At 30.5% G+C, this 17,694-nt stretch overlaps 1 protein-coding gene across 1 annotated transcript; it reads right to left on the bottom strand.

Moving 5' to 3' along the window:
- Positions 1 to 12,365: 12,365 nt before the first annotated feature.
- PWA37_000862 (uncharacterized protein) lies at positions 12,366 to 16,202 on the bottom strand (the record flags this gene model as incomplete). The annotated part of the gene is made up of 1 exon (XM_064857520.1): positions 12,366 to 16,202. One exon carries the CDS (start codon positions 16,200 to 16,202, stop codon positions 12,366 to 12,368), a length of 3,837 nt encoding a protein of 1,278 aa, XP_064715826.1.
- Positions 16,203 to 17,694: the final 1,492 nt, after the last annotated feature.

Genomic DNA, 17,694 nt, shown 5'->3' with positions numbered 1-17,694 from the left:
TGTTGGTGTTGTAAGAACTGACAACAGTGTTATGGAATTTTACCACTTGACAGTCAGTAATAATGAATAAATTTTCATGAAGAAATTTAATCTTGGTTATTGGTAGGGTGTATTTTTGTGAGTGATTTTAATGCAATATTTGTGATGTAGTTGGGTAGTAGTACGATGGTAGTTGGCATAGTGTTGATAATTATACTGTGAGGTTCATCTATATGGATAGATTTCATGGTAGTAGTATTGAAGTGATCACTATGTGAAATTGATATGTGCTATCAGATTATATCATTTAGGTGGAAGATACTGTAAGTGTTTGTGTTTATGTATTTGTAAATACTCATAGCAATAGAGTAACCATACCATAAAGATAGATGTATTTTGTTTATAAATATCTTCCTTAGTAATAACCCATGTACAAAGTGGATTGTCGTGAATATACTCTCTATAGTTAAGGATATCTTGGTTGGCTGTATCAAATATATTTATGGCATAATTATATCATGTTGAATGGTAGTATCTCAATGTTATATAATGTGAATTTGTGAAATGCATAGATCTCAACTGAGGATGTGTTCTTGTCTGTAAGCAGGTTTCCTTTGTATTGTTTACATCAGTGTTTGTGTGGTGCAGTGATTGATATCTGTTTGAGTTGTTTTTATTTGATTGAAAAAAGTTTTTGGAATTTAAGAAAAATTGGATTTCAGAAAAGAAAAAGAATGAAAAGATAAGAAGACAATTTTAGCATATGTTGGCAGTTACAGTTCTACAAGCAGTGTTATATTAACTAACTAGTAGGTCTAGATCAAGAAAGTCGTGTAAGAATGAATAAGTGGCTATTCTATATTGTTTGCTATGGTATGGCATAATACACAATAAAAGATAGTATTGTGCAAAGTGATAGTTGTAGTGGGTAGTGTAATTTAATAAGAGCTATTACTAGGATATCAGTAGAAGTAGATGTATTAATGCACATAGCACTTCAAAATATTAAATGTATGATAGAGAGAAGAGAATATAATGTATAGAAATAAATCTGACTAGTGAGATATTGTCGTGGTGTTATAGGGTATTGCTGTGTTTATGGCTTATTGAAATATAATTGAAGATCTCTTTAGTAATCTGAATTTATCATATTAAATGAGTGACACAATATCATGTATTTTAGTTATGTAGAATAAAAAACTAAGCAACGTGAGATAAATTCACAGCACCACCAACCCTATTATAAGTAAACTGAGAACTCATCATACTACCAATATTCTATTATAAGTTTATATCAGTTCAACATGTTAATATTATAATAATTTTTAAAAAGGTTTTGATACAGAGACCATGAATTAACATATGACTGCTAGTGTCAATAACATCTTAGATAAATTTTCTTATTCTCTTGAAATAAAATATTCCAGAATGAAATACATAGAAAAAATGAGATTATAACAGATAACAAACAACGAAACTATTTATACATATTTTACTGTTCGTGGAGGAAAATCACTTGATATCCATATAAATAAAACTAAAGATTTCCTCGTATCATACCTTAATTTTATTTACACTTTTTGTATATTATTAAAAGCATGTTCTGCATAAAAAGTAAAGAACATTGCTATAATTTTGTGTACAAGCGGCTACATAATAGTCATAGAATACAGTTGAGAATATATCTGGTTTATTCAATACATAAAGGTGTTAATTCTCAACAATAACTTCTATTATGTCTCATAGATAATGCATATAGTAAGAGTCCAGGTAGCTATTAACTATTAATAATTGTTGGTAATTAAATATGAGATCTAAAAAAAGTGTTAAGTTAGATCATGGATCCCATTATGTAATATGTATTACTTAGTCAATATTGGTTATATTGGTAAAGTTACATTTTTATTATTAGGTCTGGAGATATAGAGTGAGTCTACATCTTTTATCTATCCAAGTTATCTATTAATATTAATTCCAAGTCTACTATTATCAGAAGTTAATAATCATAAGGTTATCACAATTGGTAGCGTTTGGTATCATATCACTGAACACTTGAAACTTCTAAAGTGGTGTAATCTATCATATACAAATATAGTTAATTCAAACTCATATAGATAGTAGTTTACGATACAACAACTGCAACCTGATAGAAAAGTAATAACGGTGAATAGGAATCAAAAAAGAAGAGTGGAAATTAATAATCTGTATCACATTGGATCCAATGAACCCAATTATCGGTGTGTGCAAGACACATACACCATGATATTTCCCAATCTTCATCTTTACTGTTTTGTTCCACTGTATACATTTCGTAAAAGTTCAGTTTCTATCTACTATTAACGCCATTTCCCAACAGCTCTTCCAACATACTTTGAAGTGAAACCACAACAAGGTTTATATTTCCAAGTAGTCTATCATAGATATGTGAATACGAATGACGTAATAGAAGATCATTGTTCTTCTATTAAAAATGCTGCCTGAGTTATGTTAACTACTTTGTAAAACACTATAGTTTTTCTTATTCAATACAATCCCATTGCATCCCTACAATATTCAGTAATAATTATTATACTAATTCTCACATATTATTATCATCTATTTCTATAATATTTGTTTTTATTAGCTTTTATTATATCTTCATATAATATTGAAAGTTTTTAATACTTATTTTAAACCGATTCTTGCATAGTATGAATATCAATATAATATTAAATATTCCAATCTTAAATTTATCTATTAAAAAACAAATGCTATACTATCACGTGTTGATTCTTCCATACTAATATCATATAGGTGTTTATTAACTACATCTCTATATGCTTTCATTGTACATATAATAAATTATTATACTTCTACAGAGTATATCCCTATAATAGCAATCTATTTTATGTCTGATCAAGTATCATATTTTGATATTAAGCAATGCTGTGCTATACAATATAAATAATACTAAACTATTTTTATACATATATAAAATACTTATACCATAAAACTTAATAAACTATACAAATTACTAGAATTTTAACATATATTTATTATTTCTTCAGGTTTAATTTTGTATCTTCTTGTTCACTAACTGATAATACCATCACAAATTACATCATTAAGTACTCTCCATCTGTTAGTCGTAACGAAATGATATGGAAAATTGTATATGTTGTGACAGTTCTAGTACCTAAGCTTATTAACAGTAGTTGAGTTTCAACGTGATCTAACAATCATATTTACTCATACCTAACATTAGCGATCTTTCTTTGGACAAGCATTTCAACTTACTTATTGTATATAATAATTTATATCTTTACAAGTATTAAACATATCAAGAATATTTATATTTTTATTAAAATTATTATAAACACATATTGTATTTAATAATAATTTAAGGATAATATATACTTTATGCTAATGAATCATAGAAATCCATATAAAGGGTCTATTAAAATAATAACAAGGTCAATTATATTATACATTTTCTTAATCATTAAGTAGAACGGACAAGTCACTTTATATGAGGTATAAATAGTGAGATGATGGTGTGTAAAAGATAGTTCATTTTTCTCTATTATTTAGTTTCTTCATGAAATTCTAGCATTAGAAGTATTCTCTATATGGAATAGTAATAACTAAATCAAACCCTAACTAGCTAAAATACAACTGTGTTAGGATTGAATAATATTCTCTGCACGTCTTCTCTTTAATTATTATATATATATTATCGAATCAACTTGTTTCAGACTTAAAAGTTGTTAGCTTACCTGGTAGTTTATCCCCTAATTCCTATTTATAATATTCAACTCTATGTAAATATATATCTTTTATATATTATAATAAATATTCAATGGGATATTAATCAATATACTTATTATATGTTCGTTTGTATTAATATATACCACTATAATATATAAAATAACAGCTTATATAAACCTATATGTCCATATGGCATAGTATATTTAGTAAGTACTGTTATTTAATAATAATTAAGATATCTTATAAGGATAGTTAATAAATCACGATATAAGGAGCTGTATATATCAATTGACAGTATTGATATGTTCATAAAATAGTATGAGGATCCATGTGTGTGAAGAATAATATATCGTATGAAGCAGACTACTAATACTAGATTATATACATAAGATACTACTGACAACACAGTAGTGTTATTTAAATATATGTACACCTTGGTATATAATTACTTTTGAATGTCCATTTCCACTTCACACTTACTGGAAATACTATCTCAACAGTACACTCTAAAACATTCTTTTTATTACTGATCTCACATATAACCACATATATTTGTCTCTCTCATTACCATTATCCATTAAATATTAATTTTTAAGAATATACAGTACAATTTCAATATCACATATTGATATATCATCATTTCTCGTTATATACAAGTATCATTTAGTGTTCACGCCTATCACAATATCAAGAATGTAATCTCCTTACACTCTACTTCATATTACAGATCTGTTGTGTCAAACTAAATCACAACATCTGCAATATATCAACCACATTTGTTTCATTCTATTAACAAGCACTTATTAAGCAACTACCACTCCTGCAGTTATTTTTACTTCCTCATAGTTTTATAGTCCACTTCTTTTTTCATTTTTTAATAATAATATTTTACAAGTTCTGAAATATCATCTCAAGAAACACAAGAGTAATATGATTCTAACAACAAGAACACACAATAATACATACTTACTTAGGTTACCGTATTTTTTGCCAGTATATTATCTCCAAATTTAATTGACAATGAAAATGCTTCAACACCTTTATAATTCTTTATTTGTTTATATGATTTAATCTTTATCACAATCTAGCAATATACAATTATTCTTATCCATACAGTTGTTGAATTAGGATTTTGTTTTGTTTTTTGATATACTATTTGCATAGTAATATCTTTTTATATCATATGGAAATAATTAGCATGTGCATTCGCAATCAACAATCACTTTCATTTACTAATTCCTGCACATCAACAAAATACAATATACTCAACTATGTTACATCTAATCCTATTCTATATGTATTTCCTCTTTAAATTAGTTCAATAAAATTCAAAAAGCATGATCACGAGAATCTAATATTGTTCAAAAATTTCATGGTTGAATCTTGTTTTTATTTATAAATAGACAGTGATCTCCATTAGCACACTGTTATTAATTCTTTTACCAATCAATTTCTTATTCTAACAGTATCACTTTATTTATCCTATTTTATCATTTCTTATAACATCTTAATACCCCTTTTATATTGGTCATTTGTTTGTTATTTAATTCTTAGAAGTTCTCTTTTCTTACCATTGTATTTCAACATATATATTCTTACTCTCTTTCAAGAGTTATCATGACAATGAAATATCAACTTTACCAAACTACTATTTTTTCACATCCATCTGTTTGCTTCATGAAATTCAGATATATTACATTATCTCTTCTTCGAATAATTGTTTCATATAACTTATTCTGTGTTTATTATTCATAATAATATTATAACCTTTGGATAAACGTATCTTCTCACCACTGATACATCATCATATTTCCATACTTTTTTACTAATCTTTGTAAAGTATCACGCTTTCATTATACCTTATATTCTATGTTACTTCTATTGTTATATATCAGAATAAAATTTCCACAATAAAAAAAGTAGTTATTATAGAATACCACTATTATATTTGTCAGCTGTCTTATATTTGAATGTTTTTTAATACATTATAAATATAATACTTAAGAATGCATACAACCCACTCAGCTCAAGAAAAATAACACACAATATTTCAAATAGTTCATGTGGTACGTACTTGTGAATATTTCAACTAGTTCTATTACAATATGGTCATCTAGTACAACTTTGCTTTTTGATTGGTTGAACCAGTAAGAACCCTATATAGTGTTCATCAAATGGAATATGCAATTAGGAATATCACATTAGTTACTTCTTGTATATTTGTTATGAAATATCACAAAAATACAGTCTCTAGAAATAGTATTTATATGACTTAACCTAACTACAATAAAATATATTTATTAAATATCGTTGCTTGTATTTGTTCAAATTGTATGCACATTAGTCATTACTCCGGGTTGTTCTTCAATCCTTGGGTGATTGATATTCTAATATACTTTTAAATTGGCAGTGTCATTCTTGAAGTGTTATAATTAGTGTTCTTGTATACTCGTTCTTTCTAGTGTACAGTAAATAAACAGAAAAATACTTTCAAAAGGCTAGTGGGAAAGTATAGAGTGAACCACACTGGAGAAATCTAGCAGATATAACATGAAATATATTCTAATCGTAGCATTCATTGTTTAAACTAGTTACTTAACACTCACAAAGAAATATACTAGTCAAAACACAGTTACGTGCTTTGTATTTTTTCAAATTTTTAACTATTTTTTCTCGATGTCATCACAGAATTTTTTTGCTGCAGCAGTTTTTCCATCAACGATGAGATGAAAAGTAGATTAAGAGAAGAAAAGGAGAAGAGTGTATTGGTAGTAATTATCTCTAAATAGTGATGTTGGAACTTTCATTAAATAGAAAACCGGATTTCAATATGCAGTGGTGTATTTTATTTCTAACATGGATTGGTATATATTCATAGTGTGATAATATATGTTGTGTTTTTAAAATATCAATATACCTTCTTAGATATTATCATAGTTCAACTATTAAATAAAGTACATTAGCATTTCAAGTTCTCTGGATAGAAGTTTATCTAAAGTGTTCTTTGCTACGCTAGTTTATTGAATTTTCATTATGTTAGTATATATGGATTATTTATTAATGTTCAGTTAAATTATTGTGGTTTTATAACTCCATTATTTGTTGTTGAATGTTAACAATTTCTGTGTTATACTGTTACTTTTATTATGTCGTCGAAATAGAATATTTGAGAATGAAACAAATGGAACAATGAGATTCCAACATATGACACCACTGGAATGCTGAGGAACTGTTGCTTACATGTCACAAAATGTTAATAATACTGCTTGCTTGATTTTTGCCATTCATAGAAGAGAAGTAACAAAATTTAACATACACAAAGACAACATTTTTTCAAATCGTGTTTCTTTTCCCGCATACTTTTCACATATTATCATTTCTGTGTTATACATACAGAAGAAGATGGAAGAACTTTAATACAATTTTGTAATATATATTTATCCAATTACAGTATTGAGAACGTTCATTATTTATCCAATGACTATGAGCACCAATTCTTAACAACTTTAATATACTGTAATAAAATATATATTGTTAATGTGAGGTGTGGGAGAGGCAACTATGAATTTACAGAATGATTATTCATATGCTATGACTATTACTATTATTCAAAGAAATCACAATCCACAAAACTATTTCTGAAAGTATTTCCTTCTCTCTTATTTTTGAGTTTGGAAAGATCATTGCATTCTGACAGTTAATTTTCTAGAACAGTAGTTGTCATAACTTTTTCAAATGAACTATACCATAGTACTCTTGAGAATAAAAATATGAATTGTATATGGGTAATTGTCAAAGAATTCATTTTCTGTAATTGATATAATTTCTGTATTAGTTATACAAACACTCTTACTTATACTCAGATATAGTTTTTAACTTGTTGTTGCTGGCCTTATTCTATAGTAAGAATTACCTTCGGATATCATCCCCAACATGAATGTATAAAGATATCTGTGAATGTATTTCATTATCACGACAATACATCATCTTATAAATTTCTTATATCCCTATGGATCTTATTAACAATAAAATTATTACGTTAACATTAGGATAAGTTCTATTACATGAAAGTATTTGCAGACGCGTAACAATCGATAATATATTTTGTAAAATCTTGTATTAAACATCAATAAACAAAACAGCAACCATTAGATAATTATTTTATCAATCTTTTTTTTTCTACAAGGATAAGACAAAACAGAAAGAACCTATTCGTTTTTATGAATCTATGATTATATTACTGTTGTATTTATTTGTTTTTTGAATTGTTTCTAAGAACACTTTTAAAGTGGTATGATGGGGAATATTTGATTTTTCTTTTATGTTTTTTTGACAATACTTTCTTAATAATATTCTTGCATTTGGTTTAATCATCATGAAAGTTTGGGAAATGTCATATCAATCCTTCGTATATTTATAGTTCTTGAGGTCTTGAATATGTTAATTTATGCTGTTTTGGCTGTATTGTTGTTAAAACACAAGTTTTTTGAGAATCAAAAGTATTAGGGTGTTGTTTATATTCTGTTTATATCTATTTAGCTAGTATTAATTCCTCACGTTTTGTAAATAGTATTGAAGCAAGATATCCGATTTCATGAATACCTTAATATACAATCTTGTGATGAGAAGATCGACCCAAAACATTACAAAAACTTATAAATATCTACAGTTGTAATTATATATAAATAAAGAGTTGTTACAAGTTCTCCAGAGAAGTGATCTTTATTTATATTTCAAACCACAGTGCTAAGAGACCTGTTTTAATAAATAAACAACAATAATAATATTTGTTGATTGTCTAACTTACAAATATGGAAAAATTATGCTAGGCTCTAAAGGTTCATTATGAGTACTTATTTATTAAGTTGTAACTATTTAATCCTCGCGTGTGATGTTCTGAAACATGATGAGATAAGAGAAATGATGTTGTCAATAATACAAATTAGAATGTGTGAGTTTTTGTAGTCGATTATCAAATAATCCACGTAGGAAATTTTATATCAAAGCTCACTTAAAGAGGTCTTTGATCCAGTTTGATAGATTGTAGGGATAATTATCAACATTGGATTATGATATAGTTGAGTCCAATATAATATAATTAGACAATATATCGTATGTTCACAAGATCTTTTTTGTTAAAAACTGATTTTGGTAGATCGTTGGTAATTTTTTTGAAAGAAGTAAAGTTGTGAAAGATCAATATGTATTTAATAATAAATACAATATATACTATTTGCATGGGTTTTCAATAAACGAGAAATCCAATTTACTAAATACTTAAAACATAACAACGTTAGACTTTAAGTCTACTATAGTTCAGGAGATACCATATTAGCATCCCTGAGACTCTAATCCCAAATGTTAAATCTACAAAACTATATTTCCATAAACAATTAAGATTATTTAAATTAAATATCATTTTAAATATTTTCATAGGATAAATGCTTGATCATAAACAGTAGAAAGATGGTATAGTGTTTAACATAAATCTATTTATCAAAGTCTTCTTTGAAATGAAAAACGTAAGCAGATTTTTCAAATTTGTGGCTTTCACTGCATATAGAACATGTAGATTGTTTTTGAATCGATCTTGTTTTCTGGAAAATAATTTTGTATTATTAGGCATAGAATATTTCTCATAATTCTCTAAAAACTGTCCAAGATATCTTTTCCCATGAGTAGAGCAAAAATTATTTCCCATGTCAAATGATTATATGAACAATTTATATTTAATCCACCAACTATACCAAGGTAAACAAAGCAATGAGCTCTTTCTAAAAAGTTTCTGAAACATATATATCACTATCTCTTTCTTTAAATCACAAAATATGAGTGAACCACAATTTTCGAAAGAATAAAAATAACAACGATAGAGTCATTTGTTTTCTGATAAATAGATCAATAAATTTAGACCATTCTCTTTTCATGTGTAAGATATAGAAACAATGTAAACAACGTAAACTTAATACACTGGATTAATATGATCCATCAATGGTTATTTTATCACATCTTATATTTGCAGCTACATTTCTAGGTTTATTATGGTAATATCATCTAGTAAATTTTATTGCTCTTTTAAACCTATAACATACAATGTTATTTACTGTATCTGCTATCATGATATCAACATGTATCGTTACTAGAGATTTATACATAGTAGACTAAGTTCATATCAACCACTATTACTTTCAATTATGTTTTTATTCTTAAACTGCTTACTTCATTTAGACATTAATAACTGGTAGATTGTATGGTATCACTCTTAAACTATGAACTCCTCATTAATATACAACTTCTCTTGATATTATGTCTTAGACAAGAACGATACTGTACAAACATATCACACTTAATTACTCTTAGCATCAGCCATCATTTTCTTTTAATTACCCACCAATCTCATTTCATTCAAATTTCAATTGTCAATCTTCCTTTTTTCAAAATCTGAAAAAATAGTTCGAAAAAAAAATCAATTACAATAATAGCCACTCTCATCGACAACCAAGCATATAAGTAACCAACTTTACTTATAAATAGCCAGTTATTATCTACCTTCTTTACATATTCATATGATATAATATTGAATATTATCAAACAGTTATTTAACATGGCATAGTTACACCACTGTATACCTAATAATCATTTATATTTGACTATCAGAAATAACCTCATAATGACTTACTCCATGCATAGACTGTGACTATGGAAGATATTTATTGACAAACTATGACCATTTTTTGTGTCACTACCACTTTTATTATGAATATAACTATTAAAGTATACTCCAATAACACATGAACACCATCCCTTACTAATATTTTCAATATGAAAAATATAATTATATCTTCTATATCACTTCATTATCCATCGAATGATACTGTTATAATAATTTATGATCATATGCAATACTCTTTTGAAATTAACACATAATGATAACTGTTATAAACATAAATACAATTATGCTATATCCATAAACAAATTTACTATATCATCTTTTTACTCATATCTTACAGGATATTTATCCTTACTAATTCCAATCTATTATACATGGATTTGATTTATGTTTGATTTCTAGTGGTTATTGTAATGATGAAAAAGGACATATTGATTTGATATAATGAATAATAGTTTGATTACACCATTATTTCATTCTACTGTATTACTTTCCCTGTTCAATAATTTCTGTTGTGTCTTTTATTCAGATGATCTTATTTTAATGTTTGACAAGATAATATAATAGAGAGAAATTTTTTCTTGATCTTTGAACATTGAACAATATTGAAAAAGAAATTGTAGTGGAGTATTAACATGAAAATCTATCAATTTACTATTCAGGAAATCTACTTTCTTTAAGAATTAGTCTGACATTATTATGACTGGATGTTTAATACTGTGTATGGATCTCTAATTGTAACCAAGAGTCATGAGAAGATATTGAAATTCAATATAAAAAAAATAATAAGAGTTTAATTCCATTATAACTTTAAAATAACAAGACATACTTTATCTATGGATTAACATTTGCAAAAATATGAATATGTTCTAATATTGTTACATGTTCCTTATTTAAAAAGAAAGTTCTCATATTATTAAAATCTTGGGATAATTGTTATTACGATATTTTTCAAGTGTAGAGGGGAAATTTTCTTGTCTCTTTTGAAACTTTGAAATCTCTACATCCAGCAAAATACAAGAAGAGATGCCATATATTTATAGAACAAAGGGTATCTATATTACAATATAATGCATATCTGAATTATTTACGTATAATGCTCTTAACATAAATAGTAAGTACAATATATCATCAGTGTGCAATTATGGGTATTTGAAAAATATCTTGACACCTCATTTTCTTATACTTTTTTTTGTGTTAATCAAAAAAACTTTCATTGCTTTGAATATTGTCGGAGTAATTTTATGGTATCTTTCTACTATTCGTGTGAGAATAATAGTTTTTCAATACTTTATTTCATTTAGGGTCAAATATGATGTTACAAAAATAAAAGAGGTGGAAGTGGAATCATTAGTCAAAAATGAAAGTAATAAGAGTTAGCATATTTATGTAAATGTACATATATATATGTAGTTAATTGACTTAAGGGGCAATAGTGTTATCAAATTAGCATATATATATATATATATATTATTTATTTTCATCCCCGTGTGTACGTATATATATGGGAAAGAGAGGAAATAATAAGGGAATATAGAAAGAAAAAGATTTAAGACATTCTTGCTTCGCATTTAATGATCACTCATCTAGTCAAGTTCTCGAATACTAACATAGGTAGAGAAATATTATAATAGTTTTTAAGATATGTGTCAATCCTTTTATTATGATCTTTGAATTAAATTAGCATTAAATTTTCATGATTACAATTTTTCTTGATTAAAAGGGGTTTAAAATACGTATATTTCTAAAATATGATCAGTTGATTTCAAAGTTGTATGACAGTAAGTTCGCTAATCAAGATTTATTGATTAAGCATAGCCAAAGTATTTAACAAAACTGGAAAACAAGAGTCAAAGGAAAAAATACACAATACATATAATATTAGGGTATTATATATGTTTAGATAGTAGTATTTAATTATTTAACTATTTAGAATTATTTCTTTTAGAATTCCTTACCTGCATTCGATTTAAATAATCATAAATAATAATAGACCAACAAAATGGGCAACACTCCATTTCATGTATATAGTGCTACCCTTACCCTTATATGATGCAAGAGAAGGTGCACTTACATGAGAGGCTGTCATAGCAGTTGGAGATGACGAGAATTGCTCAGAAACGAATTGGGAAACTTGTGGCATCTTTGTAGTTAGAGATGTTTCTGGTCTTCCAGAAGTTACAGCACCTGTAACAACGCCAGTTTCTGAAGCGACATCTGCATTACCCTTTGTGGATCCAACAACAATGGCAGATCCTCTGGAGTTTCTAGATGTTGATTGATTTTCATTGTTGGTAAACACTGTGCCAGTGGTGGTAAAAGCAATAGAAGTAACTGAAGTTGCATGGAACACAGCAGAAAATGAGTTGGTCTCTTCTTGTTGGTTCTTTGAATAAACAGATTCAATAGAATTATGGGCAATGATAGCAGTCATACTTGTTTTAGAAGTTTCAGATGGTTCTGGACAATAAGTTGTGGTCATAGTGACTCCATTAACAACTGTAGTCAAAACAACTAAAGTACCAGTTAAAGTAGATCCAGTTTCTCCACCATAAATAGTGGAGTTTCCATATATTGGAGTCTCAACAACAACAACACCAATGGCCTTGGTACTGCCGTTGGAGTCGGTGGTGTAGGAGATGTAGGAGGAAAGGGCAGAAGCTGCACCTACTGAGCCTGCAGTGTAGGCAGTAACAGTACTTTGAACTGGAGTGGCAACAACAACAATGTCAACTTCACTGCTGCTGCCGTTGGCATCAGTGGTGTAGGAGGTGATTGTGGATTGGGCAGAAGCAGAGCCTATGATGCCTGGGATGTAGGAGGTGATTTGACTAACAGCTGGAGTCTCAACAACAACAACACCAATGGCCTTGGTACTGCCGTTGGAGTCGGTGGTGTAGGAGATGTAGGAGGAAAGGGCAGAAGCTGCACCTACTGAGCCTGCAGTGTAGGCAGTAACAGTACTTTGAACTGGAGTGGCAACAACAACAATGTCAACTTCACTGCTGCTGCCGTTGGCATCAGTGGTGTAGGAGGTGATTGTGGATTGGGCAGAAGCAGAGCCTATGATGCCTGGGATGTAGGAGGTGATTTGACTAACAGCTGGAGTCTCAACAACAACAACACCAATGGCCTTGGTACTGCCGTTGGAGTCGGTGGTGTAGGAGATGTAGGAGGAAAGGGCAGAAGCTGCACCTACTGAGCCTGCAGTGTAGGCAGTAACAGTACTTTGAACTGGAGTGGCAACAACAACAATGTCAACTTCACTGCTGCTGCCGTTGGCATCAGTGGTGTAGGAGGTGATTGTGGATTGGGCAGAAGCAGAGCCTATGATGCCTGGGATGTAGGAGGTGATTTGACTAACAGCTGGAGTCTCAACAACAACAACACCAATGGCCTTGGTACTGCCGTTGGAGTCGGTGGTGTAGGAGATGTAGGAGGAAAGGGCAGAAGCTGCACCTACTGAGCCTGCAGTGTAGGCAGTAACAGTACTTTGAACTGGAGTGGCAACAACAACAATGTCAACTTCACTGCTGCTGCCGTTGGCATCAGTGGTGTAGGAGGTGATTGTGGATTGGGCAGAAGCAGAGCCTATGATGCCTGGGATGTAGGAGGTGATTTGACTAACAGCTGGAGTCTCAACAACAACAACACCAATGGCCTTGGTACTGCCGTTGGAGTCGGTGGTGTAGGAGATGTAGGAGGAAAGGGCAGAAGCTGCACCTACTGAGCCTGCAGTGTAGGCAGTAACAGTACTTTGAACTGGAGTGGCAACAACAACAATGTCAACTTCACTGCTGCTGCCGTTGGCATCAGTGGTGTAGGAGGTGATTGTGGATTGGGCAGAAGCAGAGCCTATGATGCCTGGGATGTAGGAGGTGATTTGACTAACAGCTGGAGTCTCAACAACAACAACACCAATGGCCTTGGTACTGCCGTTGGAGTCGGTGGTGTAGGAGATGTAGGAGGAAAGGGCAGAAGCTGCACCTACTGAGCCTGCAGTGTAGGCAGTAACAGTACTTTGAACTGGAGTGGCAACAACAACAATGTCAACTTCACTGCTGCTGCCGTTGGCATCAGTGGTGTAGGAGGTGATTGTGGATTGGGCAGAAGCAGAGCCTATGATGCCTGGGATGTAGGAGGTGATTTGACTAACAGCTGGAGTCTCAACAACAACAACACCAATGGCCTTGGTACTGCCGTTGGAGTCGGTGGTGTAGGAGATGTAGGAGGAAAGGGCAGAAGCTGCACCTACTGAGCCTGCAGTGTAGGCAGTAACAGTACTTTGAACTGGAGTGGCAACAACAACAATGTCAACTTCACTGCTGCTGCCGTTGGCATCAGTGGTGTAGGAGGTGATTGTGGATTGGGCAGAAGCAGAGCCTATGATGCCTGGGATGTAGGAGGTGATTTGACTAACAGCTGGAGTCTCAACAACAACAACACCAATGGCCTTGGTACTGCCGTTGGAGTCGGTGGTGTAGGAGATGTAGGAGGAAAGGGCAGAAGCTGCACCTACTGAGCCTGCAGTGTAGGCAGTAACAGTACTTTGAACTGGAGTGGCAACAACAACAATGTCAACTTCACTGCTGCTGCCGTTGGCATCAGTGGTGTAGGAGGTGATTGTGGATTGGGCAGAAGCAGAGCCTATGATGCCTGGGATGTAGGAGGTGATTTGTTTTGGTTTTGATGATGATGAAGAAGTAATAAAGCTGGAAGAGCCTACAGTAGATGGTATGGAACTAGTGGAATAACTAGAAGAGATACTTGAATATGTAGAAGAAAAAGAAGAAGAGCTAGATGAGATAGAATTTATAATAGGTATCCAAGGAGGGGAATCACATGGCATACAAGCACTAGGAAAACCATTTGGAGCAGTTCCATTGTAGACTAATGCGTTATTGATAAAATTAAAACCAATGTGATTATTTATAGATTTCATTGAAAATCCACGTGGGTTGTAACCAGTACCAATATTAATTTTATGAATAGTGGCCACATTAATTGTTAAGATACCAGTATTTGGATTATAACTATAACCTGCTATTGCAGTACGAAACGTCAAATAGTTGCCATTACCAAAACCTCTAACAAAGATATTATCTGTGTTACCATATGAGCCTACATAAAGCATTGAGGAAGGAGAGCTCAAATATATAGTTTGTGGACCAAGTGTACCAGAGCTTGACTGTATTGGTATCGAATATATAGCATTCTGACCAACTGTAATACAACCGTCACCGGCTATAGAACTCTCCAAAGATGCCTTCACATTTTTCAAACAAATAGTACCAATATTAACAAAAGACCCTGAGGTAAGGTGTACAACACTACTATAATTTGAAGTAGAATCTTGGCCAAAAGACATTAAACCAGTATTTGCTAAAGATATACTTGGATTTAATTTGAAATTGTTAGAACTGCTATCTAGACCTACGAAATACATTTTTCCATGATTAGTAAGTGAAGTACCACCCCAAGACACACTCATTGAACCAGCTGTAAGGTTTCTACTATCAACTACAATCAAACCATCATTTGTAATAGTTGAGCCATCAAATGTAGTGCTGAATCCATCACCATATGGGTTTAAATCACCGATAAAAAGTGAACCTTTCACGTGCAAATCTTTGGTAAAACTGTAAGAGTTCCCGTTAACTAACGCCAAAAAATAACCTTCATCAATGGTAAGGGGGACAGAGAAAGAAATATCGCCTAAATAAGTGTTATCAGATATTGTTACAGCATCTGTAAAGATGAGTAAAAACATTAAAGGTACCAACAAACCTTTAAGAGAACTTATCATTTTGTTTCGGCTTGGTTTTTTGTTGCTGTTATCCTTGCAAAAGTGTAGTAATATTTATAGTTGACATAATCCAATAAGGAGAATAAATCGATGAGAAGTTAGTTACCAGAACGCTGATACCTACACATATTTATATTAAATTTTTTTTATCAATAAGATTTAATGAGTTGTCTATAAGGTAGCATTCATGATTATGGAGTATCCATTTGTCCTTTTGTCCTTGTCTTGTCTTTGAGGAAAATATATAATTCAATAAAAATATTGCCATCAACACTGCTATTATCACTATTTTAATACGATCAGAGACATTGCCTACTACAGGAAATTGTTGGATCCGTTTACTACTATGCATACTTAATATATTTATAGCGAAATGATATCATAACTAAAAGGAACTATCGGTATTAATTATTTATCAGTAATTATATATTCGGTTTCTTTGAAATACATAATACTTCTTACAAAAAGGCAAATGTCATAGTTACCGTATAAAAATAAATATTGTTCATTGATCTGACGAACATACTTTGCTTATGTAAAATAGTAGATAATCTCGCTGATTGTTCAAGAACATAAAAAATCATATATTTAACAATGGTAAGAATGAGGAAAATAGGTCTTTTTTTCTTTATAATCTCCGACCGAAACACCGTTTTTTTCGTTATTTTTTTTTTGGAATAAAAAGAAAACAATAGATGTAATTAAAAAGAGGGAGTGACAAAAAACATCTGAAAGGATTGTTAAAAGACATTTTTACTTTCTATGTATCACAATACTATTTTCATTTAAGGTGCTATTAACCCCTTTGTATTTTCAAATTGATGCTCGTTTTGTGTAAGAGATCTGTGTATCTAATTGTGTCTCATTTTAGTAGGTCTGTCAAGATTCTTGAGTAAAAATTATGGTAAACACTCGCATTTTAGAGTAAGACAACGTAGCGTTTTACAAAAATCATCTCAAGTGCTTCTTCTTTTTTTTTTTCTTGAAACCTAAATATTTGAAATCTTTTCTTTTTTTGTTGTGGAGCATGACAATATATGCAGGTTTGAATGTATCTTACTTGGAAATTCTGGTTACTATTTCCAATAATAGTGGATAGATACTCTGTGTACATTTCTTCTTTTGATCTTATGTGTTATGATTAATAAAAATATTGAATAATTGTCCATCGCCTTGTACATATTGTATATAACTATTACTGTTGTATAATATTTTAGTTAAAGCAGGATTTGGAAAAGTTTATTTTTAACTTTTCTTTTCTCAAGAGAAATATCGGCTAACGACATGGGGGAGCCACTTGTTTAGTAACGATAGTGTGAACAATAATAGTTCTAAATATCTCTTGCATGTCTCTGAATTTTTTTGCATGTACAGATTATTGGCAAATGACTTCCAAATATTATAATTTTTCATGGACATGAGATTCAAAAGCGTCTATTTAGGAAAGTAGAAAGCGGAGGCATAAATTTTTATTAGGCGTTTTTTTGTTTTT

This window comes from Arxiozyma heterogenica, assembly GCF_036370985.1.
Source record: "Arxiozyma heterogenica strain weizmannii chromosome Unknown scaffold_13, whole genome shotgun sequence".
Classification (NCBI taxonomy): domain Eukaryota; kingdom Fungi; phylum Ascomycota; class Saccharomycetes; order Saccharomycetales; family Saccharomycetaceae; genus Arxiozyma; species Arxiozyma heterogenica.
Note: the sequence above shows the minus strand (reverse complement) of the source record. Positions and strands in the feature narration are given on the sequence as shown.